The sequence below is a fragment of the Hordeum vulgare genome, chromosome 5H (genome assembly GCF_904849725.1).
Source record: "Hordeum vulgare subsp. vulgare chromosome 5H, MorexV3_pseudomolecules_assembly, whole genome shotgun sequence".
In the NCBI taxonomy this organism is placed as follows: Eukaryota; Viridiplantae; Streptophyta; class Magnoliopsida; order Poales; family Poaceae; genus Hordeum; species Hordeum vulgare.
This window is the reverse complement of record NC_058522.1, coordinates 520,195,518-520,211,389: the sequence shown is the minus strand read 5'-3', so window position 1 is coordinate 520,211,389 and position 15,872 is coordinate 520,195,518. Positions and strand designations below refer to the sequence as shown.

Genomic DNA, 15,872 nt, shown 5'->3' with positions numbered 1-15,872 from the left:
CGCGCGCGACCAAAACTTCCGGCCGGCCGCACGCGAGCCGCAGGATCCACCAACCCCGCGTCGTCTGCACCGTTGGATCCGAATGCAACATTTTTGTAACCTCCGCATGCAGCAAAAATTAACACGGTTATAGCAAAAGTAAAAAACATAGATTGTAACGAAAAATCCGACGAACTGAAGTTGCAACCAAACGTATATGCAGTTTTTTTACTGGGACAAAAAATAGTAAAAAAACGTTTCCAGCAAATATGAGGCTGGTTGCAACATATCTAGATTAAAAAATGTTGCATCAACTACCAGCGAAGTACGTAGATGGAAAAAATGTTGCATGGATCCACGCGCGTGAGGAGGCGAACGGCACGTCTGTTCGGCCAGCGTGCGGGTGGGAAACTATTCCAAAGAGCTCTTGACAGTGGAACACGCCTCTATCATTTTCTTGCTCCTTTTGGAGTTCTTTCCGGTGCAGAAGGCAACCAACCTCATCAGGATGAATCGACATCGCTTTGTTTCTTACAGAATGGCCTCGGCGATTTCACAATTTTCAGAGCAAGTCTGACAAAAGCTCGCCCTTGGGATTCAGTTTAGGCCAGCAACCTCTGCCGAATGCAGTGACATCATATCTTGCCGTACACAACGGCCTTCTTCGGTTTCACAATTTGCAACGTGGATGAGCAGAGAAGAACAAATTTCTGACAAAAACCAACCCTCGGGATTCAACTCAGCAGCACTAGTGCTGCAAATTGGGTTTTAGAGTCACTGATCGTTCAGCTTGATGCAACCAACTCCATTAAGAAGCGGCCCATGGCAAATTATACAGCACGTACTTATGAAACAATCACAAAGAATTTCGCCGCAGAGCGGCCTCTCTCCCAGGTAATACACAAAAAGATTTACATGTCTGTCGGGGCAGGGCATGGGATCACCTCAGCTCAGCTGCACAGGGGGCACGGCACGAGCCCGTTCTCGTTGCATCCTGGGCACGGCACGCGGCTGGCGGCGACGGCGGCGGCTAAGCCGTCGTCATAGAGCCAATGACGGCCGCTGCACCCGCCGCACACGACGAACCAGGCGCCGCCGCACACCGCGCAGGCCACGTCGCCTGCGCCCCGGCGCGTGGCGCGCCGGAGCATCGGCCGGAGCCGCGACTGCTCGTGCAGCGCCACAACCTCGTCCGCGCCGCCGACGTAGCGCCCGTCCACGAACAGCCGCGGCGGCAGGGGCATGCTGGCGCCGGCGCCGTCGCCCGGTCCCGGCCTCGGCAGCAGCGCGCGGAGCTCGTCCCGGTAGGGCGCGTGCATGGACACGTCGCGCTCCAGGAAGGCGACGCGGAGCCCGTCGAGCAGGCGTCGCACGGTGGCGCAGTCCTCGAACGTCTTGCGCACCCCGCGCAGCGACGTGGTGTAGAGCACCACGGCGCGCTCCCCGCCGGGCGGGCACCGGCTCTCGAGCCCGGCCAGGGGGTCCTCGTCGCGGCCGCCGGCGTCCAGCGCGGCGGCGATGTCGTCGTCGGCGTCGGCGTCCCGGCGCTGGGTCTTCTCGAGCGCCTGGGTGTAGGCGTCGACGACGCCGCGGAAGGCGGCGAGGAGGTCCGGGTCGAAGAGGCTCGGCGACTCGAGCTCCGGCCGGCGGTAGCACCCGCCGGACTCCTCCAGAGAGCCATCCTCGCGGCCGGAGCTCACCTTCATCTTCTTGGCCTTCCGCGGGTTGGCCTCCGGCGAGACGTTCTCCTTGTCGCCATCGTCGTCGCCGCCGCCCCGGCAGTCGCTATCGGCCGGCGCGGGCGCGGCGGCGTCGGGGGGCGGGAGGAGGGCGTTGGACTGCGCGGCGGTGGCGGCGTTGGGGAAGGACTGCAGGGTCCGGAGGATCCGCGATCTGAGGCCTCTCATCCTCTCTCTCTCTCACCCCCTCTCTCACTGCGCGGCGGCGGCGGCGGCGCGGGCTGCAATGCGATGGATCGGCTTGTTGATTCAGTGTGGCTGTGGGGTGGGGGCACTGATTGCTGCTGCCTGCTTAGGATGCTTCTGCTGAAGGCTGAGAGTAATTAAAAATGCAGGCGCAAACGCCAAGATGGCAAAGAGGTTGCGCAACGGCTAGAAAAGCGCAGGGGAAATGTGGGTTGTAGTTTATAAAGCATCGGCTGGCGGAGGAGAGCAGCCGAGGGGAGGAGCAACGGCTACCGGAGCAACAACCCGCAGACGCAGCAATTGAAAATAAAGGGCGAGCGAGACAAAACTTTAATAAGTGGCCCGAAAGGTGGGGAATGCAAGAGCTGATAGCATCTCCAATAGCGCCGCGTCGTAAAAAGACAGTTTTAACGCGTGTGCAACACGACGGGCAGCTCCAGCGGACGGCGCAAAAACGACGCGCGCGGCATTTTTAGTTCAGCACGCTGGCCGAAACGCATTCGCGCGCCCCTTATTTGCTACGCCAGCTCCCGCGCGCGCGGCTCTCCCGCGCTCGCTCCTTCTCTCTCCCGCGCTCGCTCCTCCACTCTCGCGCGCTCGCTCCCCACTACCACCCCTTCTGGCCGCGCCGCCGCCGCTCGCGCCCCCGGCGACCGTTCAGGCTCTCTCCGCTCTCTCCGGCCTACCCCGCGCCCGTCGGCGACCACTCAGGCGCTTCCCCGGTTTGTCTACGCTGCGGCCTCCGCCCACGCCCCCGGCGACCGTTCAGGCGCTTCCCCGGCCTCCCCGCGCCGCCGCGCTTCTGTTGGGGAACGTCGCATGGGAAACAAAAATTTTCCTACGCGCACGAAGACTTATCATGGTGATGTCCATCTACGAGAGGGGGTGAGTGATCTACGTACCCTTGTAGATCGTACAGCAGAAGCGTTAGAGAACGCGGTTGATGTAATGGAACGTCCTCACGTCCCTCGATCCGCCCCGCGAACAATCCCGCGATCAGTCCCACGATCTAGTACCGAACGGACGGCACCTCCGCGTTCAGCACACGTACAGCTCGACGATGATCTCGGCCTTCTTGATCCAGCAAGAGAGACGGAGAGGTAGAAGAGTTCTCCGGCAGCGTGACGGCGCTCCGGAGGTTGGCGATGATCTCGTCTCAGCAGGGCTCCGCCCGAGCTCCGCAGAAACGCGATCTAGAGGAAAAACTATGGAGGTATGTGGTCGGACAGCCGTGAGAAAGTCGTCTCATATCTGCCCTAAAAGCCCCATATATATAGGAGGAGGGAGGGGGACCTTGCCTTGGGGTCCAAGGGATCCCCAAGGGGTCGGCCGAGCCAGGGGGGAGGACTCTCCCCCCAAACCGAGTCCTACTTGGTTTGGTGGGAGGGAGTCCTTCCCCCTTCCCACTTCTTCCTCTCTTTTTTTCTTTCCTTTGATTTTTCTCTCTTGGCGCATAGGGGATTGGTGGGCTGTCCCACCAGCCCACTAAGGGCTGGTGTGACCCCCCCAAATGCCTATGGGCTTCACCGGAGTGGGTTGCCCCCCTCCGGTGAACTCCCGGAACCCATTCGTCATTCCCGGTACATTCCCGGTAACTCCGAAAACCTTCCGGTAATCAAATGAGGTCATCCTATATATCAATCTTCGTTTCCGGACCATTCCGGAAACCCTCGCGACGTCCGTGATCTCATCCGGGACTCCAAACAACATTCGGTAACCAACCATATAACTCAAATACGCATAAAACAACGTCGAACCTTAAGTGTGCAGACCCTGCGGGTTCGAGAACTATGTAGACATGACCCGAGAGACTCCTCGGTCAATATCCAATAGCGGGACCTGGATGCCCATATTGGATCCTACATATTCTACGAAGATCTTATCGTTTGAACCTCAGTGCCAAGGATTTGTATAATCCCGTATGTCATTCCCTTTGTCCTTCGGTATGTTACTTGCCCGAGATTCGATCGTCAGTATCCGCATACCTATTTCAATCTCGTTTACCGGCAAGTCTCTTTACTCGTTCCGTAATACAAGATCCCGCAACTTACACTAATTTGCATTGCTTGCAAGGCTTGTGTGTGATGTTGTATTACCGAGTGGGCCCCGAGATACCTCTCCGTCATACGGAGTGACAAATCCCAGTCTTGATCCATACTAACTCAACTAACACCTTCGGAGATACCTATAGAGCATCTTTATAGTCACCCAGTTACGTTGCGACGTTTGATACACACAAGGCATTCCTCCGGTGTCAGTGAGTTATATGATCTCATGATCATAGAAATAAATACTTGACACGCAGAAAACAGTAGCAACAAAATGACACGATCAACATGCTACGTCTATTAGTTTGGGTCTAGTCCATCACGTGATTCTCCCAATGACGTGATCCAGTTATCAAGCAACAACACCTTGTTCATAATCAGAAGACACTGACTATCATCGATCAACTGGCTAGCCAACTAGAGGCATGCTAGGGACGGTGTTTTGTCTATGAATCCACACATGTAAATGAGTCTTCATTCAATACAATTATAGCATGGAGAATAAACTATTATCTTGATACAGGAATTATAATAATAATTATACATTTATTATTGCCTCTAGGGCATAATTCCAACAGCTTCCGCCCCACCCCCTCCTAGTCCCGCCGGCCCTCGCGCGCCTCCGACGCCCGAGGAACAGCACTCGCTGCCGCGCCGCGCCTGCAAGGTGTTCGACAAAACGCCTACAAGATATGTATTGCTCCAAACTTATGAATTTTGTGCATGTTTTGAATTATAGTTTTTATAGTATAGTATTGAACATTGTAGATGAGTTCGTCGTATGATTCTTCCAAAGAAGAATTTGATATGAAAGAGGAGGAGGATCTTGCAATGATCATAGCTATGCATATCAGTAAAAAACGAAGCACGGTGGTTCGATTATGGGCCGGGAAATTTTTTGGAGAGATAGGATTGATGCCCATAACAGATTGATGAAGAACTATTCCGTGAAGAATCCCACATACCCGGAGTCGTATTTTCGTCGCCGGTTTAAGATAAGCACAGACTTGTTCAAGCGCATTGCAGAGAAACTAGCGAGCCATGACCGGTTTTTTCAGCAAAGGAGAAATGCCGCCGGAGAGCTCGGGCATAGCACCTTTCTGAAGGTGATAGCCGCATTGCGTATGTTGGCATACGGTATCCCGGTTAATCTAGTTGATGATTACTTGGCCATGGGTGAGAGCCAAGCCATCATGTGTGTCAAGCGCTTTACAGTGAGAATTGTGCAAGTGTTTAGCGAGGAGTATTTGAGATCTCCCACTGCTGAAGACGTCGCAAGGCTATTGGTGATGAACAAGGCTCGCGGCTTTCCTGACATGGTTGGCTCAATAGATTGCATGCATTGAAGTTGAAAGAATTGTCTAAAGACATGGCATGGGAAATTCCACAGCCAAAAAAAAGATTCCACTATAATCCTTGAAGCGGTGGCCGATCAGGAGACTTGGATTTGGCATGCATTCTTTAGAATGCATGGATCTTTGGATAATATCTTTGAAATGCCTGGATCTTTGAATGATCTTCAGAAGGATCTGATTGAAAATTGGTGATCATGGCATGGACGACAAAGAGCATGATTTGGTTGTATTTATTGCATATTTTTATTGTATTATTCATGAACTATTGGTTGTTTATTGCATTATTTGTTGTACTGAACAATAAACTATCTGTTTGAGTTGTAATGACTATTTATTGTTAATTTATTTTGTTTGTTTGATCATTTTTGCTCCTATTTTCTGAAATGTACATGTGGTCTGTGCGTGCTGCGCGCGCTGCATTTTTGGGCGTTGCTGGAGCGGCGCGCGCGCTGCATTATAGCGCGGTTGTTGGAGCCAGCGCCTATCCCCGCGCTAAACCAGCCGAAGCGCGCGCGGCAAACACATTTTTGGGCACGGCGCGAAGTGCAGCTGTTGGAGATGCTCTAACCGGCCCGAATTCACCGTGGCTTCTAATCACTTTGTACCATGATACTTCTTGTTGAAAAAAATTAGCCTAATTCTATTCTATTTTTCTCCAACAACAAATATTTAAAAACAGAGAAAATACAAAAAAAGGGGTCACCAATAGAGTTTTTAATTGCCACCAATAGAGACTGGAGAAGTTTTGGAAAACGTTTTGTTTCACCCGGCTTGTTTCATCATCTCCGTCAACAACCGCCTTCTTTGTACGCCATGTGCCCCTCATGTGGAGCCCACATGCCGCCCTCCTCTACCTCATCTCTTCATCACACTCTCTCTTCTCCTTTTGCCTCGTTTCATCTCGTCCGTCAAGACTAAAGGAGATGATCCAATGATGAGCACCACAACAAACGTTGAGGAATGAAGACAATTGACATCGGTCATCGCCTGATGCATCCTCCGTTCAACTATGTTTATGTTTTGCATCCTCCCTCCAACTATGTCAATGTTTCAAATCAAAGAGGTGACGCAACCATAACAATGTTGCATAGCCGCCATTGCTACACACACGAGGAGGCCGACATCGTTGTATTTGCTATTTAGAAGGGGCATAAGTTTGCACATGATAGAGCGGGTGTTGCAAGGTCATCGTTGTATTTGCTATTAAGAAGGGGCATAAGTTTGCACATGATAGAGTGGGTGTTGCAAGGTCAGGGAGAGTGTCAATGCGACTGCAAGGGTTATGTCTTGTGTGCCACCGTCAAATGCTATGATGTCGTGTTGTCAAGGAGGAAGCCCCTACTACTAGCCCAACAGCTGCCCCCGCCACTAGGCCTTAAGTTGTAATCATCATTGTGTATACACACAACCACCAATTCACCATTGCACATAGACAATCTACCCCGACCTCATGCGCTAGTCCTCTGTAGCACTACCAACACACACCAAAAATTCAATACTCTACCACTACTAAGGCCCTGTTTGAAACCATTCAGATTATATATTTCAGTTTTTATAATCTATTATGTCTCCAAACATGATAGATTATGGTGTAAATTATAAAAACTAGATGAACAGATTATTAAAAACTCATAATCTACTCTACCCAAGCTAAAATTAGATTATAAATTGCTAATGACTCATTACCCTTGTAAAGTTGAAGATAATTATATTTCTGTCACCGCCACCCTCCTCTTAAAAAAAACAAAGGACAGACAGGTCATTATGCAATGTAAAACCTGGATTACAGTTTATATAATCTGATCTACAAACATGTCCACCTAGATTATTTTTATAAACCAGACTATATAATCTATCTTCATAATCCAGATTATCATTCCAAACAGGCCCTAACACAAACAAAATTCAACAAATTGCAAACGTTAATAAAATTTAGCATTCGAGCTAAGCAAGGCCTCATATGTCTCTCCTCCCTCCCAACATGCGGCGCAACCGGAAAAAAACACAGAATGAGGTGAGAACTAAGACTAGACTATATAAGCATTTCAATGACTAATTACTCCTTTGTTGTGTCACTGGGCAAAAAACCAGTTACTGTATGCCACAAAACAACGATGTACTACGATAATTGAACATCTCCAAGAGATTAACTGTAACTCTACCGCAGCTAGAAAGCCAACCCCATGTTCAAGCCAAAATGGCTTATTTCTGAATAACAACACAATGCAAAGGACATAAAGGTCAGGTTACAACAACAGTAGCATAAGTATTATGTCTGTGTCCTCCTGAGATTAATGTGCACTCTAACAAGTTACAAATGATAATAATGACCAAGGCGACATAAGCCAGCCTGCCGCCCTGCAGCACCTCGTAAGACAACAAGCTGTGAAGTATGCGGAGAAGAGAAGCCTACAATTACGGGCGCTGTCGGGTTAAACACGCTTACAGTCCTCAAAGCAAATGCGGGATCCCATCCTAAGCACACAGAGACCAAGTTTGTTCCCCGTTTCGCCTCGCCTCGCCTGTCGTCCAGGCAACCTACCCTCAGGTGCATTTCACGGTGGAAGCACCCGGATGGATCTGTCCGTTGTTGTCGGCGTTCGCGGTGGATTGTTCTTCGGCGTTACCCTGGTCATCCTTGTGAGCAGCGTTGTCTGCTGGATTCTCGGTGGCTTTTGTTGCCTCTGCCGCTGGAGCATCTGACTTCACCTCCGCTGGAGGAGGGGTCGCTGGATTGATGGTGCTATCTGCCTCTTCTTTCTTCTCCTCTGAAGATGCTGGAGGTGGCACTATGGATTCGACTGCCAGGCCGTTTTCACTTTTCTCGCCCTCCACAGCAGCTACTTCATATTCAGCTGGCTTTTCATCTTCCACATGCTCTAATACAGGGTCAGACATCTCAAACTCCACAGGGACTTCTTCGGATTCAGCTGGCTTCTCGTTTTCCTTGTTCTCTGATACAAGGTCAGACATCTCAAACTCCACGGGGACTTCTTCAAATTCAGCTGGCTTCTCGTTTTCCTTGTTCTCTGATACAGGGTCAGGCATCTCAACCTCCTCGGGAGCTACATCAGATTCAGCCGCCTTGCCCTCATCTTCATCAGTTTTCTCTGGGGCATCAGCAATAGGGGCATCTTTCTTCTCTTCTTGAGCAACAGTGTCAGCCTCTTTCTTGTCTTCTTGAACAACAGTGTCGGCCTCTTTCTTCTCTTCTTGAACAACAGTGTCGGCCTCTTTCTTCTCTTCTTGAACAACAGTGCCGGCCTCTTTCTTCTCTTCCTGAACAACAGTGCCGGCCTCTTTATTCTCTTCCTGAGCAACAGTGTCAGCCTCTTTCTTCTCTTCCTGACCAACAGTGTCAGCCTCTTTCTTCTCTCCAACCGAACTGCCAGCCTCTTCCTCTTTCTTCTCTTCCTGAGCGTTCTCAGCTTCTTTCATCTCCAGGTCCAGGTCAGTGACTTTGGCTTCTTCAGCATCTTCCATCTCCACTTCAGTGCCTTTGGCTTCTTCAGCATCAGCATGATCTCCACTTTCAGCTTCTGCGTCCTCTGCATCCTCCTGTTTTCCCCTTTTGCCTTTGTTAGAGCTTGATGACTTTCCCCGTTTGGCAGGCTTCTCATCTTCCGGGCTCTCAGTAGCCTTAGACTTTCCACTTCGGCGTGAGGGTTTCGGGTCTTCCGGGCTCTCAGCCTTAGGCTTTGCACTTAGACGCGAGGACCGTCTGGGAGTATTGCCTGCTTATGGATCTTTCAGTATAGGAAATGCTTTGATTGGATAATGATAGTCCTACCTATGTAAAATCATAAATAAAATAATCAAGGAATGGCGAGACAAGGCATGTACCAGTTGCCCAGACGAACTCTGAAAGCGCAGGGCCTCCAGGGTGTGCTTTTAGGTATGTGGTTAGAGCTTTCTTGCTCTTGACCTGCTCACCAGTTGGTGTAATAAATACAACCTCGAACTTCCCACCCCGAGTGGTATTAAGCTGCAATTGCACAGGAAGCAAAGATATTATTTCAGCACCATCATGGAAAAATGCTACAGAAACCTAAAATAAATAAATTTCAATCCCACATGGCATCTGTCAATTTGTTCATACATGTACTGGCAATGCATATTCAAGTGTGAAGGAATATTCCAACTAAAACACTGTCAGAAAATAATAAGTAAACTAAGGTACTTTCAATCACAATTCTAAAGAATCAAACATTTGCCCTGAACAAAAAACAGATAAAAACTGTCATCACCAAAAAGGGAACAGAACCAGACAAACCAAGAACTTAGGACGAAAGCAACTGGAGCAGAGGAGCACCAGATGAAGACCAGCCAGGAGACTCAACACACTTTAGTGAGTGCATCTCTCCCTAGCCCATCAATTGCACATTGTACCCAATGGCGCAACCAAAACAAACGTGATTATTCAGATATATGTTGTTCATGTGGGAATGAATTTGAGAATGTATACATACCCATGTCGGTAATCAGTAATGAAGTTAGTTACACCATATGTCAACCCTAACTAGTTCTGCCTAGAACTAAAAACATGGTCTAGTAGCCAAACTACCAGGTAAATGCTTCACTACAACAGTAATACACTATGTTCTATAACATGGATTTCCATTAGTATTAAGATAGTCCAACCAAGTCTTCAGTGTCTGGGTCCCAGAGAGGTACCATCCCTCAAGCATTCTCCAGTATGTGCTTAACTGGCTGCCACCATAATTTGAGAATCAACAAAGTAAATAAATGCAATTAAACAAGCCACCAAAAGATGTTTATTTCATGACCAACACATGCTACAAAATGATATCAACAGACATGCTGATCTGCTTTGAATACACGTGGAGAAACAACAACAAACCCACAATAGATTATGCCAACACAGCAGTTTACCATTCTATCATAATATTATTAAAGAAAACATGAATTTTACTAAGCCTACAAATTGTACATGATACTTATGCCATAAGTTCATCCAAGACCGAAGTTTTGGACACAACTTGAGTGACTTTAAAATAAAAAAAGAGGAGGAGAACATATAATTTAAAGCATGCACGAGCCTGGCTACGTAATACTATTGAATATAATAGTTTAGCCAGGGTCCACAAGCTCTATACAATATTCAATTATATATTTAGCAAAGACAAGATAGTAACTTAGCAAGTATATCGATAGGATATGTTGAGAAGCCAGATCTCAAGAGAATATAACAGCAGTGAAGAGTAACGAACATAAATTCAAGAATGCTGCAAACAGGGCAAAAAAATACATAGTACGAATGTATGATGCAATCATCAGTTCAATCACACTAGCGCTTACCAAACAGGGAAAACCAGCTCAGCAGACTCACAAAGATAGAAACTTAGCTGGATAACACAGAACCGGATTTCACTTGGAAAAAAACAAAGGGGTAGGTTTTATGGAGACTGTTAGTCGCAAACAGAGAATCCCGCCCCACATTCGTAACACGGCGTCCATGATATACAAGGTACTTTCTCATCTACCATCTACGTCCAAGGCTTCAACCACATCCTCACAGAATTGTCAGTATGTGGTGCCCTTTCTCACATGCCTGGATTAGAATGAAAAACTGGCCAGCCAACCTTGGATGGCACGATAGTAGCTTTTAGAATTTAGTTTTCCACCCTCAGATGATTTAATGATCAAAGACAGACGTAACAACACGTTATTAAGCATAATTTTAGGTGTTTGCAATGTTGTCTTATGTCTTATAGTTAGCCTGGTTGTTCGTCTAGCTAAATCTTCAATTTTAGGATTCTAACGAGCTGCTTTTTCCTAAGAAAAATCACACGACTCAAGCATGTTGGCTGATAGACTAGCCTAGTTTGTCGGTGGGAAATTAAGAATCAAGACAAAACCTAATTAACTGAGAAAAGTAATATTCAACATCTGATAGAATCTTTCAGTTGGAAAATGACACAGGTACAGATGAGCAATACCCTTGCCTTGATGAACTGATTATACAATGAGCTCCTCTTGTAGCTGGGCAGCTGGCATTATACAATGCATAATATATTTGTCTATTGTATAAAGAGAAGCCAATTTGACAGTGTATGTGACCTTATACCAGAAGAGTAAACAATGAAGAAACTTAAGAAAAAAAACTTGGATATCAGTATAGAGAAACAACATGTATATATGGTATAGTTTGAATAACAAAACAATTTCATCATCGGGACACTTTAATAAAAAGCATCTTACTATATACTCCCTCCGTCCCAAAACAAGTGACTCAACTTTGTACTAACTTTAGCACAAAGTTACTAAAGTTAGTACAATGTTGAGTCACTTATTTTGGGACGGAGGGAGTACAACACAAACCCTGAACCCAACCTTACTACACGAACACTAATTTGGTGAAGCAGACCAAGCTATACATAGTATAAATTAAAATCATGAGACCTGCACCACAAACAAATCAGCAAACAGAACCACAATAGGACAAAAACTGGCTGCTTAGCACTTGGGACACGTATACGAGTGTCCAAATCCGACTTGGACATGTATACGAGTATCCAAATCCAACTCGATTTAGGTAGGACATGGCAAATTTAACTCGGACATGGATGCAGATTTCCGAATCCGATGCGGATTAAGGGAATCTTATGTGGCATAAGAAGTGGACAACCCTGTCCAGGTAAAACAAATCCTAGAAATGGCATGTTAAACCTAGTTGTTATTTGCTAGTGACTGTCTGGCTGCTTCCAGGATACTTGAGCAGACTCGTTCACTTGCAAGTGTCTGTGGGAGGATATTTCACAAGCTATACCAGAAACATGGTGACCCGCTAAAGGCTGCTGTTAGCTCGTTCAAACAAAGGTACTGGTAGAAATGACCATGAATCAAAAGCTCAAACATCACACAATTCATACAGCTTCAGTAATGCTGAACGTTCCCTCTTCACCATGTACCAAAAGAATGCAATATAACCTAAACATAGCTATAATAAACTCGGAACCCTAAACCGTTGCCAATAGGGCTTATGAACCCTAAATTAACCGCACATAGACCCAGTATCCCAAATCCTGCGAGGGTCACATCAAAGCCGTACATCCATTGCTAGCTAAACAGACCGTGAACTACAAACCCTAGCTAAACGAATCGCAACAATACTAAAAACCAGAGGCCAAGGAAGTACAAACCCTGACCTGGAAACGTCGCTAGCTAAATAAACAGATCGTAAACGGACGAACCCTAGCTAGACGAATCGCAAAATACTAGCAACCGCAGGCCAAGGGACTACGAACCCTAGCTAAGCTTAGGATGCAGCAACCCGAGCTGGAACTCCGCGGAGAAAAAAGTCAACAGGCGCGGCCACGCGAGCAGTGGGGGATCCCAGCTCGACTTAGGTCCGAAACCCTAGAACGCGACCCGGAACGCACGGGGCCAGATTTCCCGCACGCATCGAAGCCAGGAACCCTCGAATCCGAGCTCGGAAGGCTCTAGAAACCCGGCGCGGGATTAGGGGAGCTGGAGCAGGCGGGGAAAGCGCGCTACCTTCTTGGTCCAGCCGGAGGGGGCCAGGAGCTCCTCGCCCTGCTCCCCCTCGCCCGCCTTCTTGAGCGGCGTCTGCTCGCCCGCCGCCGCCGCCTCGTGGTCGCCGCCGCTGGCCATGCTCGCCGCTCGGGGCTGTTTCGAGTTTTGGGTTCCCGCTCTCGCCGCCGCCGCAAGGGAGGAGTGTGGATCCGCGAGGGGTGGGGAGGGTTGGAGAGGGGGCTCTGGATTTGAGTTCCTCTCGCTCTGCCTGCGATTTGGGATTTGTGGGGAGGGAGCGGGGGCACGGTAAAGATAACGGTTCTCCCCCTGGTGGCCCGTCCTGCCGTGGCCTCCTGCGCGCTACGCCACGCGGACGGCGTGACCGGCCCGCGTGCCTGCCTGCGCGCGGTCTACGCGCGCCTGAGGGAGACGTTGGCGCGGGGTCGCGCGGGCCGAGCATGGACCGGGCGCACGGACGGTCCGCGGCCGACTGCGGGGCGCAGACGGCGCGGGGGGGCCGTGCCGCCTTCTGGACGATTCTAGCCCGCTGTTAGGCGGTGCGCGCCCGCGTGCACTGAGCGGCGGGGCGGTCGCGTCCATGACGTGTGGGGACGCGGGTATGGGGCCGGCCGTGTCAGCGGGGCGTGCTGGTTGTGCCACGTCGGGTCAGTCTTTTGCTGCGCGGCGTGCTCGTCAGCGATGGCGACGTGGCGTGATCTGGATGGTGGAGTTTTGAACCGGAGGTAGTAGGTGTGACTGTGAGAGTTCCTATCCGGGGCTGGGCCTGGGGCTGGCACGTGCTCTGCCACGTGTCGAACGGGATTAGCGAGGGCAACGTGGATGCAGAGGCCAGACTTGCCTTTTCTTTCCAAGGAACAAGCAACGACAACATGTTTATGTTTACTCGCGTAACACTGGCACGCAAAAAGGATGGTTTATTTCTGTGCACGGTGACGAAGAAGAGACCTTCGTAGCCGGTGAAATGGATAATCCCTACATTCGACGAGGAAGCCACGGCTGCCATTTTTTCGACCACAAACGACTACGCCTCAGCTCCAATTTGCCATGTCTCCGTCCATCTCTAGCAATTACTGTTGCTGCTTCCAGCCCGAGTTGTCGCGGTTGTAGCCGTAAAAGTTGTAGCCCAAACAGAAACAATCCAAGTCTAACAACTGTAGTGTGTCGGTCTCCACTGGATAGACTTGAGCTTTGGTTACTTGCGTCAAATTGGGCGTGCGGTTCTGAACCATCCGCCTTGCCGAGCTCTTGTCGAGCATAACCAACTGGATTGTATCGTGGAGACGAGGAGGATAGACGTCTGGAAACGGTATTGAAAATACTTCTATAATAATTTATGAATGTACAACATTATCGTAAGTGATGGCTCGAGTGCTATATCTTTTATTATTATACTAGCAAAACGATCCGTGCGTTGCAACGGAGAAAACAAAACATAATCTTCAATGATGATGACCACATTATGTTCACACATCATCGCTTGATTTTGATTCAAATGCCCTTCAATAAGATATCATCATTTTAATATCATTCCTAAGAAATGAGCTATAGATAAAATTGTACAGTATTCTAAAAAAGTGTATAGCTACAAAGGAAATGAGCATAGTAGAATGCATACATTATCAAGCCAACCATATCAAAGTTTAGTTGTATTATTACTGACTCATGTAGCGTTCTCTTCCTAGAAACCATACAGCAAAAAGCTTCAGGACGCAAATGACCAACATCCTCTAAATCAGTTCTCATACATACACTCTATAATATGAATTTAGATCATATACTTTTAGCTTCTACGACAAATAAATTGCAGCTAGGAATGTTGCGTTGGTCAGTTCGTTCATGAGAAAATGCAGTAGAAGGCCTCCATCCTAAAAGCTGAGACCACCACCGTCATCTTGTCGTGGTCGCCATGGAACTGTAAGAAGGAGCGCACGCTCAGCAACCACAAGTTGGTGGCTGCCATGTTATCTTCAGAGCCTTGACGGTGTCTGAGCAGATGATGAACGCAAGCTTATACCATATGCAGACCCCTCGACAAAATGGAAAAAATGCTCAACTTTGTCAGCCTGGCGAAAGGTGACAGGTTAGTTCAACATGTGCCACTTGCTGGTGTAAAAACAGGGAGCAATGACCCGAAGTTATCTATAACATTGTAATGGGATTAAAATTAGCTACTATCGTATGTGTGCAATCTTGTCATCTTAATTATGCAAAAACCAAAAATCTGTAGCTGAGCATAAATGGTTTGGTGCCCCTTGGATTGTTTTCTTGTCCTAACATAACCTGGAGGAGGTATCAAGGGTTCATCATTGAGCTTTGATTTACCTACATTATCCCCGTGATACTGGCCTTCGTGATGAACTAAATAGACAATTTGTAGTGCTGGGGTGATTCATGATGGATTGATAAGATGAGCTTCGCGACAACTACTATCATGCATAAGCATGGGTAACATCCAAAATTTCCCAAAGCAGCCATGTATTTATGTGTATTCTGTTGGCTTATTTCCCTCTGAAAATCGACAAACATCCACGCTTCTAATCTTATATCACTCAGAAAATCTATTAAACATCTACAAATCTGTTTTTGGAGTAAGATATTATAACCCATAAATAAGAAATTTTTAACTAAATTAGGCTTACCAATCTACATAACAAAATTTCATTTATCCAGTACTGATTAACTGTAACTGCACAAAAAATGAAGTCACGCTCTCACACCTCAAATCTTGGGGCATACGCAGCCTCTTGAAGGCTCAAACATAGAACTATATCATGTGAATTTCCAACAGAAAATTAGGACTCCATTTGCCTGTTTGATCCTTACCAGTTTATTACCTCTCAGCCTTCCTTTTTCCCTCGTCAAACACCAATCAGCCACGACATCATCAAGGGCAGTAGTGATGAGGAATTGACGATGACCCATGTGTATCGACAGTAGTGGCATCAGCAAGAAGTTGCTCGTCGGCGCGGCGCCTTCGGATTCGCCAGATCCACCCACCTCCTGCTCCTGCTCTCACCCGGGAAGCGTGCCTCCCGTGCCCTTCGTGT

The 15,872-nt window shown here is 48.2% G+C and overlaps 2 protein-coding genes across 2 annotated transcripts; both read right to left on the bottom strand.

Annotated features, from left to right (window-relative positions):
• Positions 1-690: 690 nt before the first annotated feature.
• Positions 691-1,975, bottom strand: LOC123398180 (uncharacterized protein At5g39865-like). The gene has a single exon (XM_045092674.1). The coding sequence runs from the start codon at positions 1,884-1,886 to the stop codon at positions 930-932; it is 957 nt and encodes a 318-aa protein (XP_044948609.1). The 5' UTR covers positions 1,887-1,975; the 3' UTR covers positions 691-929.
• A 5,518-nt stretch (positions 1,976-7,493) lies between these two features.
• Positions 7,494-13,084, bottom strand: LOC123452086 (methyl-CpG-binding domain-containing protein 10-like). Its single transcript, XM_045128666.1, has 3 exons — positions 12,826-13,084; positions 9,151-9,292; positions 7,494-9,041 (listed from the first exon to the last, which is right to left on the bottom strand). The coding sequence occupies exons 1-3, from the start codon at positions 12,940-12,942 to the stop codon at positions 7,852-7,854; spliced, it is 1,449 nt and encodes a 482-aa protein (XP_044984601.1). The 5' UTR covers positions 12,943-13,084; the 3' UTR covers positions 7,494-7,851.
• Between the last annotated feature and the right edge of the window lie 2,788 nt (positions 13,085-15,872).

Bases quoted from the DNA above. Each gene is read 5' to 3' on its own strand.
- LOC123452086 (XM_045128666.1), bottom strand. From the start codon at position 12,942: ATGGCCAGCGGCGGCGACCACGAGGCGGCGGCGGCGGGCGAGCAGACG. The intron at 9,293-12,825 runs GTAGCGCGCTTT...GTGCAATTGCAG, and splicing joins CCTCCGGCTGGACCAAGAAG to CTTAATACCACTCGGGGTGG. The intron at 9,042-9,150 runs GTACATGCCTTG...ATCCATAAGCAG, and splicing joins AGAGTTCGTCTGGGCAACTG to GCAATACTCCCAGACGGTCC.
- LOC123398180 (XM_045092674.1), bottom strand. From the start codon at position 1,886: ATGAGAGGCCTCAGATCGCGGATCCTCCGGACCCTGCAGTCCTTCCCC.